We start from the raw sequence: 15681 nt of genomic DNA on the forward strand, positions 1-15681 counted from the left end.
TGTCTGCCTGTTGTCTGAGTGCATGTTTGTCCCTCGCTCTGCTGCGCTGCCTTGCACACTAATGGAATGCTCTCTGATCTTCTTGCTCTGTGCCCCCTCAGGTCACACCCCAGCCTTGGCTTGTGCTCCTAACAAAGACGTGGCCGACTGCCTGGCTCTCATTCTGGCTACCATGATGTGTTTCTCCCCTTGCAGTACTGGAAATCCCTCAGCATCCCCTGTTGCGGTCTTGAAGGCTGGCCGATTGGGCCAAGGGGTCTGTGCTGGACTGCAGAATGCTGTGCCAACTTCACAAAGGACCATCAGCACTGGCTGTGTAACAGCTTGCACAAACAACGTGGGCAGTGAAGATGATGATCCTGAGAACGACTCGGACTCTGAGACATTCTGAAACTCGGATTCTGGACATGTCGTTACTGTACTTCTGAGGCCTGTCCCTCTCAGCTTGCCACCTCAAGTCACTTCTTGCCCTTGATCCTACCCGTCTGTCTGACAAGGGCATAACATTTTGCACTGTGAACTTTGAGAACAAACAGAAAATAAGCAAAGCTTTCTAAACAGTTAAAAACCAATTTACATTCATGTTACATACAAGCTGTAGCTTGGACTGACATGCCAGCACGATAGCAGTGTTTTTTTTTTTTAATCTCTATAGATTTCACAGTTTTTGGCCATTTTGTGGGGTTTCAGCACAAGACTAAATGCTGTTTTAAGAGCATTACAATATACGATCAGGCCAAAGCCTTTGCTCTTAAATGCTTCTGAATTCTTAGTGGCAAAAAGTGGACTGGAGCCAATGCACCTCACTCTCGCTACTAAAAATTAAGGAGTTTTGCTTATCCTTTGAAAAAATGATAAATCATAAAGAAGAATGGCCTGTTTTCAAATTATATGTGCCAGACACCAGGAAAGACTGCCCAACATCTAGTTGTTTTTGCACTGCTACATTCAACGTTAGTTTTATAAATGTGACCAACTGATAAAGCTGAACATGGCCGCTACCTACTTCTTTCAGAAGAGCCAAATTTGTACTTTAACATCTCCAGCTGTACTGTAGTCCAAACACAGAGGCCATCAGACAGTAAATAACCAAAGTTGCTGGAAATATTGCAAGTGAACGGGAAAGAATAGTCAGCAAATGTTCACCCCTTATGGGGCAGTGTGGGCGGTCCACTTTTTATGCCTCTTAAGATGGACCAATATAATCAGTTACAAAGGGTCATTGGATAACATCAGTCCTGTCAGGCCAGTTTTAGTCTAAAGCCAATGCTGTGCTTTGTCAGACAAGACCCGCTGCTACTTTTTAAATCGACGAAGGCGAAGAATGGATGGCATGGCTGACACCAGATAGCATGTGGGCCCCAGTTCGATTCTGGGTCTGTGGTGCCTTTGTGTGGAGTCTTCATGATCCTGTCTCTTCTCAAGACGTGTTGTCAAATTGACTGGCGTCTCTAAAATTCTGTGTGTGTGTGTGTGTGTGTGTGTGTATAGCTATATTTGAGTGCAGCCAGCAATGGACTGGCCTCCCATCCTACTGCTATTTCCTGCTCCCTGAATTGGCCTGGAAATTACCAGATGGATAAATAGAGCAAAGCACAAATTTTACTCCAGCATCAACCTTGTTGAACAAGGTGGACTTTATACTGTTTGGGTTCAATTGTGGATTTTGTTTGGGTCTTTTATAAAACACGTGACTACTCTTTAGATCAGTGCCCACGTTCATGGCTTCCGGGTCACGTATGTCAGCTGCCCACATTTGCATGTAACTGTTTAATAGTAGACATTCCTACCCAGAGGAGGAGTTTGAGTTCTACAGTACTTGGTCGTTCTGCACAGGGGCTCCCAAGTCTTGAGCAACCATTGTAAAGAACTCTGTCCATTTAGTGCGACAGTTCTGGGAATCTGCAATCGCTGCCAAAGTGTGTAATCACTTTCACTGCTTTCTTTTAACTAAGACTAAATGCATGCTGGCCTAGCTCTATGCAAGTCTGACCTTATTCATGAGAACAGAAGCCTTCAAGAGTCCCAAGTATCTTCAACACAGGACTCTATCCTTCTACCATTATGTGGCTCTGTGGTTTCTCACAAGGAAAACATGTTTGTGCAATACTTGGCCTAATTCTAGAAGCTTGTATCAACTCTCTAGTATCCACAAAATTTTTCCAGATATTCAGTACACAATGTCCCTGGACATTCCTTGATGCTATTTAACAGCACTTGAGTCTGAAGCAACCATTAAAATTCAGCCAGACCTGTATGCAGGTCAAGGCCTTTGTTGTTTTGCCAAACTTTTTGGGCTCGTGTATATTTCTAGGTTAAGCACCTTTTTGCCTTGTGTTAAGGATTCTTCTATGTATTTTTCTTCTAATACTCACAAAGAAATTTGTTTTTTCTCAAACTGTCCAATCTGAAACCTTTCTTACAGGTGTTATAGTGTTGTAAATCACGTTACATTTTATTTAAAAGGGTGGTGAGTGTTGTATGTGGCTCACCTGTCTTATGTTGTTGAAATCCAGAATACTTCACACTCCACTCTCACCCCCCATTGGCTCCTGGTCATAGTGCGCAAACTGTCCGCAGTCAGTGCACTGTATTGATATAAATGTGTGTTGTTAATGTGTAGTATCATATACTGGCTAAATGGGTAATCTCTTCCTATCCATATCTTAACTGCGTGTTCTTTTGATTGTAAACTTGGAGAGGAATGTCAAATGGCTGTAGGTGTTTTGTCTTTGATGTCGTTAATTCATCAAATTCTGAACAATAAAGCCATGGAAAAATAGACTTATCAGAATGTATGCCTAGGTGCTATACACACGCATGTCTCTTGTACCATGCAGCTTTGCTCAAGAGAGACAATTCTTATTTAAGACACAATGTGCTTAAACAACCAGTAGCTTTCAGAAAGTGTTTTGAGTATTTCATGATATGTCCTTCAATGACACAGACAGCATGATGCAGTGTGTTGGCTTTAAACGCATACAGAACGGAAGGTTTGTTTGTTACTCACATTCACTTGACTGTGAAGTCCCAGCCTCAGTCTTCCTCACAATTCCATCATTCAGCCGCCAGTGAGGGTCAATCAAAAGCGAAACTCCTTCAGGTTATTCTGAAGATGTATAAAAGCAGGACGTCTTGCTTGGCTTAGATTAAAGTACATTACATTAGATAAACTTTAGTAATCCAACTAGTCTCCTGAAAAATACATCAAACAAGCTCTGCTTTTTTACATTTCAGTTGCTTTCTTAATATGAGATTATATATAATCTGTAGGGATTGAAACAACTAGTTTACAAATACAAAAATTAAATGTGACTAAAAACTAGACATGACACACTACCTTAAATCATCTGGCAGACACTCTCTTTTATATCATACAAGTGATAAATGATGTCTGTTTTTTGTAATTTGTCACTGTACTCTGTACAAGTGACAACAATGATCCCATAATCCTATAAAACGTACTGTCAAGGTGAGTGTGGAGAACTATCTAGCAAGGAATACTCACTCCCAAGGAGTGCACTGCAGAAGACCTTGTGTCCTTCCACTCCCTTTTATCTCCTCGTGACACTCTGTCGTCTTTTCCCATGTGTATTTCCCCATGGCATGCACATTTTAATCTTCACTGTTTTTTTTTCACCATTTTACTTTGGCCCCAGTTTATTCTGCCATCATTTACATAGCATTCTGGACAGAGAGTTTGCATTCCTCCTGCTCCTCTTTTTTCACTTCTGCACTTTACTTAATGTCTGATCCTTTACACTGACATAGCTGTGTCAGTATGAGCCACCAAGCTCTGCTGCAGCTTTTTGTTCCCTTTTCCTCCAAATGTTTTTGTTTACTGGGTTTTATAGTAGGACTGCCTTGTGGTCTTATGTGGAAGCAGATGAAAGAAAAAGAAAAATGGCAGAGCAACCAAGCAACGACTCTGGTCACTTTTAGCATTCCTAGCACAGCAGCAGGAAGTTGTCTTCACAAGCTTTAGGTTTCAGGTTTTGTCCTCCCAGCTTATTTCTTTACCCGTTGGCTTTGCGCACAGCATTCTGCTTGTTCCTTCCAGGGCACTGCAGGGACTTTGTATCTTCATCCAGTCTGCAATCAGGTCTCCTCTGTTGGCTACAAGCAGACAGATTTCCATCTTTGTGTTCAGTGTAACAGCCAAAGTTTTGCTGCATGTTTCCACCTGTGTCGGCTCCTATCATAGCATCTAATTCACCTGCTATAGCAAGGCAAGTAAATGAATATGTGCAAGTGGAGCATTTATGATGGGTGTGAAGTAAACAAGAGCACACGATACTGGAGCATTATTTTTTTCTTGCTACAACGTCCAACTTCACAAATAGAACATAAAAACTGAAGACAATATTCCCAGCTTTCTTTTCTGAATCCCAATATTCAGTTTAAGGCTCTATAACTCACTGAATTATTTTTAGCAGAATGTAAATGCTTCTGATGCTGACTGCACCTGTAAAAAAATGACAACAGGGTAAAACCAGTAATGTAGTCATACTTATGGAAAAAAATAGGAACAGATTTAGACAAAAATGATTAGTTCAAAAATGATTTGCTCTTGAATGGACAGACGAAACTAAAACACTTCTGGCAGCCATCTCCTCCACACAGTACAAAACGTTTTCTGATTGGACTTGACATTATATTTAGAAATAAATCCAATTAAATATCTATAAAATAACCTCTAGAATAAGCATATTCAAGAAACAATGACATACGCCCCAGCATAATCATTTCATTGAACAATTTTAAGATTTATTCACACTGTTCCAGAATCTTTTTACTCAATGAATGCTGAGATCACGCTGCCATATGAAGACAGAAATAGGACGTCAAGAAAGGAGATGAAATGCCAAGACAACTTTTTGACATTCCTCTTGTGCAGACTTTGTATGGATGGGAGCAGGAGACCCTACGCTTTGCACACAAAACATGTGTTAAACACCACCACTGTTGTAATCCAGTAATGCCACATAAGTGATACCTACTGCCAGGATAGAAGCTGTGGGCACCATTTCAAATATCTTGCTTTCAAGAAGTGGATTCCAGAAAAAACAGTTACCCCACATTCCCAGAGCACTGGTCTCAAATGTAGTTCAGGGATGTAGACAGTCTGAAGCATCCCATAGCGTACAAAGAGTCACTGTGGCTTGTTCTTCATTCTCCACAGATCAGGGCCAAGACAAAGAGTTTGAGGTTGTGAAGGGGATTTGAAATCAGTTGCCAGCAAGACTCAACTCAAACGAATCCACCATAGTTGAAGCAAGCATACAAACGTACCACAGAGACTTGAAGGATTTTTTTTGGGGGGGTTTGTGTAAAAGTTGTAACCATTGGGTTGGAGACAAATTGTTGTAAGAGTCTATGGGCAGGTCCCTGTGAGGTGTGATGTGGGCTCAGTTTACGTGCCGAGATCAGAAATGTGCATTTTTTTTTTCAATTCAGCAAGAAAAGGTAAGCCTCTGTGTGCCAGCGATAGCAGATTGAAGTTTAACTTTCCAGGGGGGACACTCCATTGTCTGATGGTGTTGTTGACATGTCACTGTTTACAAGAACCAGTCTCAGCCTCTCATGTATTCAATGTAAAATGTTTCCAGAATCTGCTAGTTTTACATGGAATCTATTTTTTGATAATAAATTAAATCCATTGTGTTACATTCCAAACTTTTGTTGAAAAACTCTTTTTAATGTTAACAATTTTTGGTCTAAAACTGCCTTGTAAACAGTGTTTTGGGGGATATATTTATGTGTCAAAAGGTACGATTATTGTTAATCCTTTATACAGTATTTTTTTCAGGAATGTTACGATGTGAGGCCTTGAAAATTTTTGACCTTTAGTGACTAAAGCACTTAAATGATAGTGTGTTGTTATATTATTTTGTTAGCACAAATTACATTGTTAGATGTAAGTAAGGATTTCCTTCCTGTGTTGCCGACCAAAACAAGAAAAAGCTGTTATTTTCACTTAATATATGTTTTGTATTCCCTGCAGTGCAGAACGTTGTATGTAATGTTTCACAGTAATTTCCCCGGTGCAACTGTTAAATGAATGAATTCATACACAGAGTATCATAGACCAGTCAGGCTTGTGTTCAGAAGTTATATACAGTGGAACCTCTAGATACGAGTTTAATTCGTTCCAGCACTGAGCTTGTATAGCGAATTTCTTGTATCTAGAACAAACTTCCCCATTGAAAAAAATGGAAATCCAGTTAATCCGTTCTGCACCCCAAATATATTAACATAAAAATCAATTTTCCTAACAAATAACACTGATAAATTATATATACTGTAGTCTACCTTTAATAAATAACACTGGTAAATAATATAACTGATTATTAAAAGAATCAAAACAGGTGTCCAAAGTGCAGTAGAGCATTCAATAAATCTTTAAATAAATAATCCTTAAAACAGTTGTGAAGTGGAGGTTTAAAATACACAAGAATAACAATCCTTTAACACGAGGTTAAAACGTCAAAAGGATGCAGTCTTTAAAAAACAGATGACAATCCCCGGTGCTTCTTCTCTGTTAGCGTCTCACCTGCGGGCTCTGCAACAGGCGAGACACTCTTAATGCAGCTGACCTTCTCTACACCATCCTGCTTCAGCTGTTTGGCTCGCCTGTTCAGCTCACTGTTCAGCTACACGCGAGCCTGCACTCACTCGCCCGCCCGCCCGCCTGCCTTCGCTCTCTCTCCTCTCTTTTCTTTTACTTCTTCTCCCCCTTAACCGGCTCGCGCTTCTCTATATATGCGGGGAGGACATGGCAGCTGCAGCCCATCAGCCACAGGAACAATCATGGATGTGGGCACTTTCCCACCTGTGCACTTAAGTGAGAAACGCAGACACCGCAGATCGCGGCTCGCAACTGCTACCACGCCCCCTCGCTAAGCCGCGAGCTATACCCACAGCCTGGCTCATGGCTCGTTACGCGAGCCAATGCTCGCATTTAGATCTGAATTTTTCGCTCATACTTTCCTCGTATTTTGAATTTCTCGTATACAGAGGTGATCGTATCTCGAGGTTCCACTGTACTTGTATATCCTTGGATTTCATTTGTATAATAAAAACTTTAGTCAGTTATTGTTTTAATTAAAAAAATACTGTCATATGAATCCAAATATCCTAAAATATTGATTAAATTAAGACATGTTTAATTCTAATTTTGACAACGAAACGCAAGGATTAAATTATTCATAACATCTTTGTGAAATGTTTCTTTTTGTATCACGTGAGGAAAAGTGCCTGAAGTGATAAATGTGTACAGTTTGAGAGTAACGTAACAAAACATATTGGATTTGCACTATTAATGTGGAAAAAAACGATATAAAAATGATTGCAAATCAGAAGCACTTCACCAATCAACACCGATTTTGTTGTTTGCTGAAGTGTTTGTCAAAGAAATCATCTTTTGAGGCATTTACTTTGATGTCTAACTGTCTCTTAGTGATGTTATCCACCATTGAAATTTAAGAGTTAATCATTTTGTTTCCATCACTTTTAACATAAACCTATTCTACCAAAATATTGTAATTATGACTATAAGTATATATATTTCAGTAGGGGCTTTTAATATTTCCCAAGTAGAAAAAAAACTCCCAGAATTGAACTGATTGGGATACAACACCAGACAGTGCGGCCGACTACTAAAGTAGCGAGTGACGGTCGGCCCTGGGCAGCATCTCGTCCACGGCTGGGACTTGTTGCCCTCATCGGCTCTGTAAAGGGTAAAGTAGAATGAGAATACGCATGGATGAGTGAATTCACTTAGTAATGGAAAAATCATCCACACAAAATCTGTAGTGCATTTCATTCATTCAAAAGGTGACACATTTATACTCTGGTACTTTTCGAAATGCTTTTTTGGTTTTACTGAATTACACAGACACATACTGAAACATCACTTTGTACTGTATGTAGTTTTACCTACAAATTGTAATTTTTATTGTGCTGTTTATGCAATAAGAAAATCAATGATCATGTGCAGAAAATACTAATCAGAAAACCCTGTATGATACAGAACTTCCCAAGGCAACAATGTGTTCCTATTTGTATTTTACTGTGGAAATATTTTGTGTTTATGGCCTCCACCACTAAATTCAAAGATTAGATAAGACTTGACAGTTCACAGTAATGTGTTGAAGTTCCTGTTCAGTGAACTAATAAACTACCCTGTGCCATCCCATAATTAGAACAGTCCTGTGCCTTCTTTCACATTTTTGCATTTGTATTACTTTAGATTGTTGTAGAAAACAAAAACTTTATACTCTTAGACGAAGAGTGTAAGTGGCAACAAAGCAATACAAGACCACTGAATTTTGTTGATTCAGGGAGAATGGGAGGGAGACTGACAGATTTTAGGCGGGAAAAATGTACTGTTGTCCTCTGTTGAATGTAAGACACATTCTGTTTTGTATACTTTGTTAACGTGGCAAACTTACCATGAAGTGAAACTTTTTTGTACATTATAACTGTTCATATTTTATGTGGAGCTGGAAAATAAAGCTAAATGTTTTTTTTTGTTTTTTTTTTTTAAAGGTACAAATGAAAATAAAAACTTTAGTTTGAATTTTGCAAAACGCATTGAACATTGTGACAATCTGCTTATCTGTGCAAACTGTAACTGGGGATCCTGACAAAGGACCCGATTATGATAAAAGCATTTCACAGATTTATATTTGTCTCTTTCTTAAATATATGTAAATGCCATTAATACCACTGTGGTCTGTTTTTAAGAATCCATAACACGCTCGTCTTAGCTTAATTTAAAGGCAACAATTTTGATGTTCTGAAACATACAACAGTAGAGCTTCCTCAATTCAAAATCAAACCATTTGAAAGCAATTCCAAACTTAAATTCAAAAGATACAACAGAAGAGATACACAATACAAAATATTGAATAATTTAAAGCAGCTTTTATTCTCATTCTTTTAGTCACCTCTTTGACTACTTTTCATGGCACCTGTACAGGATAACGCAGATTGTGGAGACTTCAGCGTCCTACCTGCCTCAGCACCTTTCAATCAGCACTTCCACACTTCCAGGATAATAAACCCTCTCTTGGCAACTTTCTAATGCCCTTCATCACAGTTGTATAGTAAACCTTGCAGAGGAAGCAACTGGTATTAGTGTCCCAGCAGTAAGTACTCAACATTCAGATTGCAGTCCTAGTTACTTCTTGTTGGCACCTGACCGTGCTTTGTTAAGGCGTTCCACTAAGGACCGGTCAGTGCTTTGGTTGCAGCGAGACAGAACCAAGTTTAAGTCGTTCTCATTCTTCCTTTCAATTGCGATATCTGCTGCTTGCTCCACTTCCCTAAGAGACATCAAAAAAGAAAGAATTATCAGACTCAGAAGTGCTCTCAAGTGTTCTGCTTTAGTATGTGACAGGACTTTGGGTGTTGGGGTGTATGATGATGTCATTGGACATTCATGCTCTGTCCAATCTAGAGTTAGACTATCCTTCCTGCTAGCACACCATCCTCGAGCTTCTTATTATATTTTACTTGGTCTCCTTTTTATTTGCCTTTCCCTCCTTGAAGTTGAAATCACACCCCCTTGACTTTGGCCCTCAAATTTCCTACAATGTCAGGATGTAATGTCAAGTTGAACCAGGCTGGGCTGGCACTCTTAAACACCCGTCTTTCACAATGAAGTTCCTGCATATCCTGGTCTTGTCATAGTACTGCCACATAAGGAGACATTTTTGATGGCTTAGGGACATGACAGTCCAGTGACTTAGAGTCCAGGTTTCCCTACATCCCCTTCTTTTATCTTCAGCTAAGGCCATTCTTTAAGACTTGATCTTTTACTATATTACCTTTTATTACATCCTACACCCCACAAACATTACTCTATAGCACTGAAAAATGACCCCTACTACTACTTTTGCTCTTGAAATGTCCTTGGTGCTTTTCTCCATATAGTTTGGTACCACACAGCTGACTCTTTGTACCAGTCCTTTGTTTCTGACTCATTTTCCTTGATACTCCCTACAGTTTGTCCTTTTTTGCCACATGTCACACTAATTCTAACTTCCCTGATCCAACTCTCACTTCTATACAGAGAAGGCTATTCTCCTTGCACTAGCCCCTCACTGGACATCCCCCAGGCCTCTATCATCTAATATCTGGGATTCTTCTTTCTATAACTGTGCTCTTCTTAGGAAAGTTTGCATTCTGGATCAATGGGGCCTCTGCTTCTAATATCAATAAGTGGCTACCTGCTTGGGGGCTCGATAGCCAGGGATTTTTGATATGGGGATCTTTTTAACTCTTGCAGTGAGGCTTCTACGGCTTTTTATTTATTTCTTTTTTTTTCTTTGCATGCTGTTACAGAGAAAGAGCAACTGCTGTTGCTGTTTTAACCCCCCATCCTTTACCAGGTATAATTGCTTCTTCATTTGGTAACACAGATGGTACTCTGTACCAAGCACACACAATACAAAAAGTATGTGATTCTACAGGACAGTAAGTAGTCTAAATAGATACAACAAAATAAAGCAGAATGCTACCATTATACAGAATAAAACTTTAATATGCAAAAACTCCCATACCAATGTGCTTAAAGAATCACTACACATACTGCTCAAGTCAGAACCTGTTAGAAAAAGCTGTGGAGTTGTCACCACGGGGCATGTATTAGTCTCCAGAGTTGAGATTCCAATGGTCATTGATTCAAGCATCTTAGTGAAACAAAATCATTACAGAATCTTGTGATGTTTTAGTAAGCCAAACTAAGGATGCACACTGTTACGCTCAACTGTTATGCTTATTATTGTAAAAGTGTAATTAAAAAAATGTAAAATCCTAAATTCTCTTTGGCTTTTGTGACACAATACTGTTTTACTGGCAAACAGAGGTGCCAATAATTGTGGAGTGGAGGGGACTGTACATTTTGTATATACAATTAAAATTTAATTTCCAAATATTCACCCGATGTTTTGCAAGATTCACAATAGAAAGGTTCTTATCTCAAAACAGCGAGTTACCTTTACAACTTTACAAACTCTAAAATAACAGATTTGTCACATTCAGTTTTAATTCAAAAAAGTAGTTTTCTGCTATTCTTTTGAATTTTTTTAAACTAATTAAATTGTTCAGATATGGAAACTCACCCAACTAATAGGTGGGCCTTCACTTTCAGTTCGGGAGTCACCTTGGACACATATTTCTTAGCTTCATATTTGTTGTGGTGCTTTACACAGACTTCCACAAAAGCCTGAAACAAAAAAGAAAACAGAAAATGCACAATGTTCATACAGTACAATTAAGGCAATGTGTATAATAATAACAAAATCCTGTCACCTATGCTTCTAACACAAAGGCAAAAGAAGCCACGTACAGATGCCCCAAAAAATACATATTTCTTAGGAACAGCTTATTCTTATTTTAGATAAAAATATGGTGGCATCATATATTAAGGGAAGAGGCAGCCTTTCCAGTAGTAAGTGGAAACACAAGTGGGATTCACATCACAAACTAACTCTGCTCTCTTTCAGGCACACAAACAGCACCCTAGCTATAAATACAGGGCTATTCAAAATGAAAGAGCAGATTTCAAAAATGTATTTCAAATAAACTGTATAAGAAAGAAACATATTCTGCACATCACTGGATAGAGATACGTTCAAAGTTTGGTCCTATGGTCCTTGAGGCTTCATGAGCTCAACATGAGCACCATGTGTGGCGCGACAAACATCAAAACGGTAGAGCATTTCTTGCCTCACACGAGAAAACTGGTCCCTCGTTACCGAATTCACACCTTCCTCAATTCAATGTCACAAATCTTGAAGATTATCAGGCATAGGTGGAACAAACACTCTTTCTTTAATGTACCCCCCCATAGACAAAAATCACAGGGGGTAAGGTCTGGAGACCTGGGAGGCCATAGACGATGAGCAAGATCTTGTTGGCCACCTCTTCCAATCCATCATCCTGGAATGGTGTTGTTCAGGTAACGCCGGACCTCCATGTGGAAATGAGGCGGGGCACCTTCTTGCATGAAAATGAAGTCATTCGAATCTTCCTGAAGTTGGGAAACAACCATTTTGTAGCATGTCCAGGTATGAAAATGGTATGAAAATCCGGTCACAGTTTGCTTGCGTCCATAAACTTTGCTTGCAGAAATGGCACAAAACCCATTTACCTTTGGTGAGTCTCTTTCATGTTCGACGACAATGCAAGGATTTTCATACCCCCAAATTCTAACATTGTGGCGATTAACCTTACCAGAGAGATGGAAAGTTGATTCATCCCAAAAAATTAGTCGTTCTGGAAAATTGTCCTCTTCTATATCCTCCAGAATTGTAGTGCAAAATTCAAATGTTTTCTCATGGTCGTCAGGATGCAATTCCTGCACTAACTTCAACTTGTAAGGCTTCATATGCAGACGCAGTCTAAGAACACGCCATACCGTTGTTTGAGGAATTCCAAGTTCAATGCTTGTCCGTGATGTGGATTTCCTAGGGCTCCGTTCAAATACAGATTTTTGAAATCTGCGCTTTCATTTTGAATAGCCCTGGTTTACGTAATTTATGGAATCTGATATTTTTCCAAATGGCAATTAAATAAAATATTCCATTAAATATTACAAGTTTATTCAGACTGTGCATGCTTTATGTATTTCTCAAATATATATCAAATATATATGAAATATCTCAGAATGAAATGCAAAGCAATCAGCAAAACTAAATAATAATTTAAAAATAGTAAAGGTGTTGGTTTGCTTTGCTGGTCTGGTGTAAAGATCATTAAGCCCTAATTCTTGTCATTCCCTTTTCCTTCCATTACCAGTTTCAATACCAAAAAACATCTCTGTCAAATTAAAACTTGCCACAAATGTAGAATATAGATTCTATATTTTCAAATAACTTAGAAATGTTATTGACTTATAAATGCATTATTATTACCAGTCAGCAATTTTTAACTTAATTTATGTGTATAATCCTACAAATAGATTATTACACTTTTTCATGAAAATGTACATATATACACACATTAGTGTTCAAAAAGTGTGGAATTGCTTAGACATTTTCCATACTCATGATAAAAATTGGTCATTTTTTTTTGCCAAGGTACTATTAAATTGGTTTAAAAATATAGCCAAGAGATTAAATAATGCTGCCAATGGATGACACAACTTGAAATGATTTCTAATTTATTATTCACAATACTCAATAACATTTTTGGCTTGAAAAATGGACGTGTTTAGTAAGTTTTTAGGCTTTTCTTTATAATGACACTCCAGTACCCTTCACCTCCATTATAAGACAACAAAGCAGGCTCTTTATTTTTTAAATGTATAAAATATGCTTCACTTTAGATTGCTGTTTCATGTGGTAAACTTAATATATACACCACGATTGGGAAGAAATAACTTGCGACTTGAAAAATACTAAACTTATCCTTTCATTAATCATGTTTACATGCTAATTGGTTGTTAGAGAAACCTTTCTTAATTGTGTTAACACATCTGGACCCTGTTATCCTACTCAATAAAATAAGTAAATTGTATTTCTTTGGGTTGCAAGTTACTGGAATTGTCAATGAACATATCAGTCTGTCATTGTTTTATGAAATGATTATTCTTTGAGACGGATTGCCAAAAATCTCACATTATTGTTCTCATGCATGTGCATCTGGGGACCTCCTTCAGGGCTCTGAAAAGTTAACAGTTCCACCCTGGGACAAAAGGGGGCATTGTCACTAACAGTATCTTTTCTTTTCCCTGCAGCACCAAAAAGCTGCTGAACAACATCTACCCCTGCCCAAAGTGCCCCAAGAAGGTTCAGCCCCTTCCAGCAGCATAACATTGAGTCGTTCACACAAGGTGGCGTCTCAAACTGACCTGGCTGATGGTGGAGAAAGACAGAGCTCTGACATAATTTTATTTGTGTAAGGCTGACTGAAGCCACTTTTTTGTGGTGCAAAATGACCTCTTTTATTGGAAGTAAAAGCCTTGACCCAGTTGGTACCCAAACCTGTTCTCAGTGTATTTTGATCGACTTCCTGGCTGTGTTGCACTGTATTAAGAGAAGAAGGCACACTAGATCTAACTAGGATGGAAAAAGAAGCAGAAGGCTCAGCTGCACAAGATGGCTAAGTAGAGAAGAGTCTTCATTTTCAGAAACATAATCATTACAGGTCCTCAGTTGGCTACATCCTTAAACAGCACACGCCAATGCCAGTGTCATCTGTGACTTTGCTGTGACATGTGAATACTACATCACAAATCAGTCATTGCAAGCTGTAACCTTTTTGCGATTAGGGTGTCATATAATCAAGTATAGTATTTAAAATTTTCAGAGAACTGCTTTGAATTTAACATGCTCTGTCAGGTGACCACTGAATAATACATGCTGAAGTATTTTGAGAAACGCTTATAATTGAATGATATATCCGAAAATTGAGTTTATGATGTTCTTAGAGTTACAGTTTCAAGAACCTGAAATAAGCTGTGGCTGTTTTAACAGTATGAGATTTGTATTTTAAACCCAATACTAACTAGCACAAAAGACACATAAATGAAGCGGGCAGAAGTCATTTTATCTAAATGACTGAGCTGAAAGTTTGAATGCATTACATAGTGGGTTTTAGAATATTATGTTTTTATTTTACTTTTTAATAACTTAGCAGGCCATGACGGGGTAGGAGGCTACATTGATTATCTGCACACTTACTACTGAGAAGAGAAAAAAACAAAAAAAAAAAAAATAGCTTCAGACAAGCAAAACTCAGCTGAAGATAAAAATGTTTGTGAAATGGATTGCATTTTATCCATTAAAAGTTAACAGAATATCAGCTGAAACCAGAATCTGTGCCTGCAATACAGAGTAGGCTAAACACCAAAGAGATCACCTACTCACTTTGATAGCACAGGTTAGTCACAAAACCTCACCTCTGCTTTATGTGATGCCAACACACACAGCAGAAGCAAAATATGCCAACACTAAAACAGAGAAGCTTGGGGGAAAGAGGAAAATTAGAAATACAGGCATCAAAGGCAATATACAGCAAATGAGGAAGGGGGGTGGGTACGTGGGTGTAAGGGGGGGTGAGTGGAATAATAAGGTGGGGTTCAGAAGGTGTTGGCCATAAGGTATTTTTTTTATTATTTGGATGTTCTTTTTAAGCCTAAATACGCTGGGTACAAGTCCAAGTATCTGTTAATGGCATTGAAGAGAATGTCTGTCTATACATATACATACATACATACACACACAGACACAGACACGGAGGCGGGTGCTGGGCTTCCGCTGTCTCATAGCTGAGCCCCTCAAAGGGCGTTGAGGCGCTCCTCCATTAGAGAAAGCGATTGTATTTAAATTGGTATATAGAAGAGTATGCAGGGGGCAGGAAGAAGATGGTTTGTTCCTTAGTTATTACTATAGACAGAAAATCAGTTACTTGAGTATTTTACTACAACTGTCTATTTTATATACCAATGAATAATAAAATGAAGTAAAAAGCAAAAGTAAAAAAGTAGAAGTAAAACATAATAAAAAGTAAATAAAAATTTAAATTACATTAACTCCTCATCAAAAACAATATTAAAAATCAATTTATCTTCTAACTTACATTCTACAAATGTTGCTTTTTTGCATTTCTGTTCACACATTGTTCGGGATATTTTTCTCTTTCTAGTTAATTGGACGATTCTCTTTGTTC

At 38.4% G+C, this 15681-nt stretch overlaps 2 protein-coding genes across 9 annotated transcripts in view; one reads left to right on the top strand and one right to left on the bottom strand.

Moving 5' to 3' along the window:
• ankrd44 (ankyrin repeat domain 44) overlaps window positions 1–8687 on the top strand; it is a 207773-nt gene extending 199086 nt beyond the window's left edge. For 7 of the 8 annotated variants that reach the window (XM_028807658.2, XM_028807655.2, XM_028807660.2 and 4 more), the window contains one exon: window positions 102–8687. In XM_028807658.2, the coding sequence (XP_028663491.1) occupies window positions 102–391 (290 nt within the window). In that variant the 3' untranslated portion in view covers window positions 392–8687. The remainder of the gene's footprint in view (window positions 1–101) is intronic. The other variant, XM_028807661.2, reaches the window with a different exon arrangement.
• A 219-nt stretch (window positions 8688–8906) lies between these two features.
• The window catches only part of vps16 (VPS16 core subunit of CORVET and HOPS complexes), a 118009-nt gene continuing 111234 nt past the window's right edge, over window positions 8907–15681 (bottom strand). Inside the window, exons 23-24 of the mRNA XM_051931057.1 lie at window positions 11130–11233; window positions 8907–9329 (exon numbers count right to left, since the gene is read on the bottom strand). Coding sequence (XP_051787017.1) covers window positions 9185–9329; window positions 11130–11233 — 249 coding nt within the window. The 3' untranslated portion in view covers window positions 8907–9184. The remainder of the gene's footprint in view (window positions 9330–11129; window positions 11234–15681) is intronic.

The sequence above is a fragment of the Erpetoichthys calabaricus genome, chromosome 8, assembly GCF_900747795.2.
Source record: "Erpetoichthys calabaricus chromosome 8, fErpCal1.3, whole genome shotgun sequence".
Classification (NCBI taxonomy): Eukaryota; Metazoa; Chordata; class Cladistia; order Polypteriformes; family Polypteridae; genus Erpetoichthys; species Erpetoichthys calabaricus.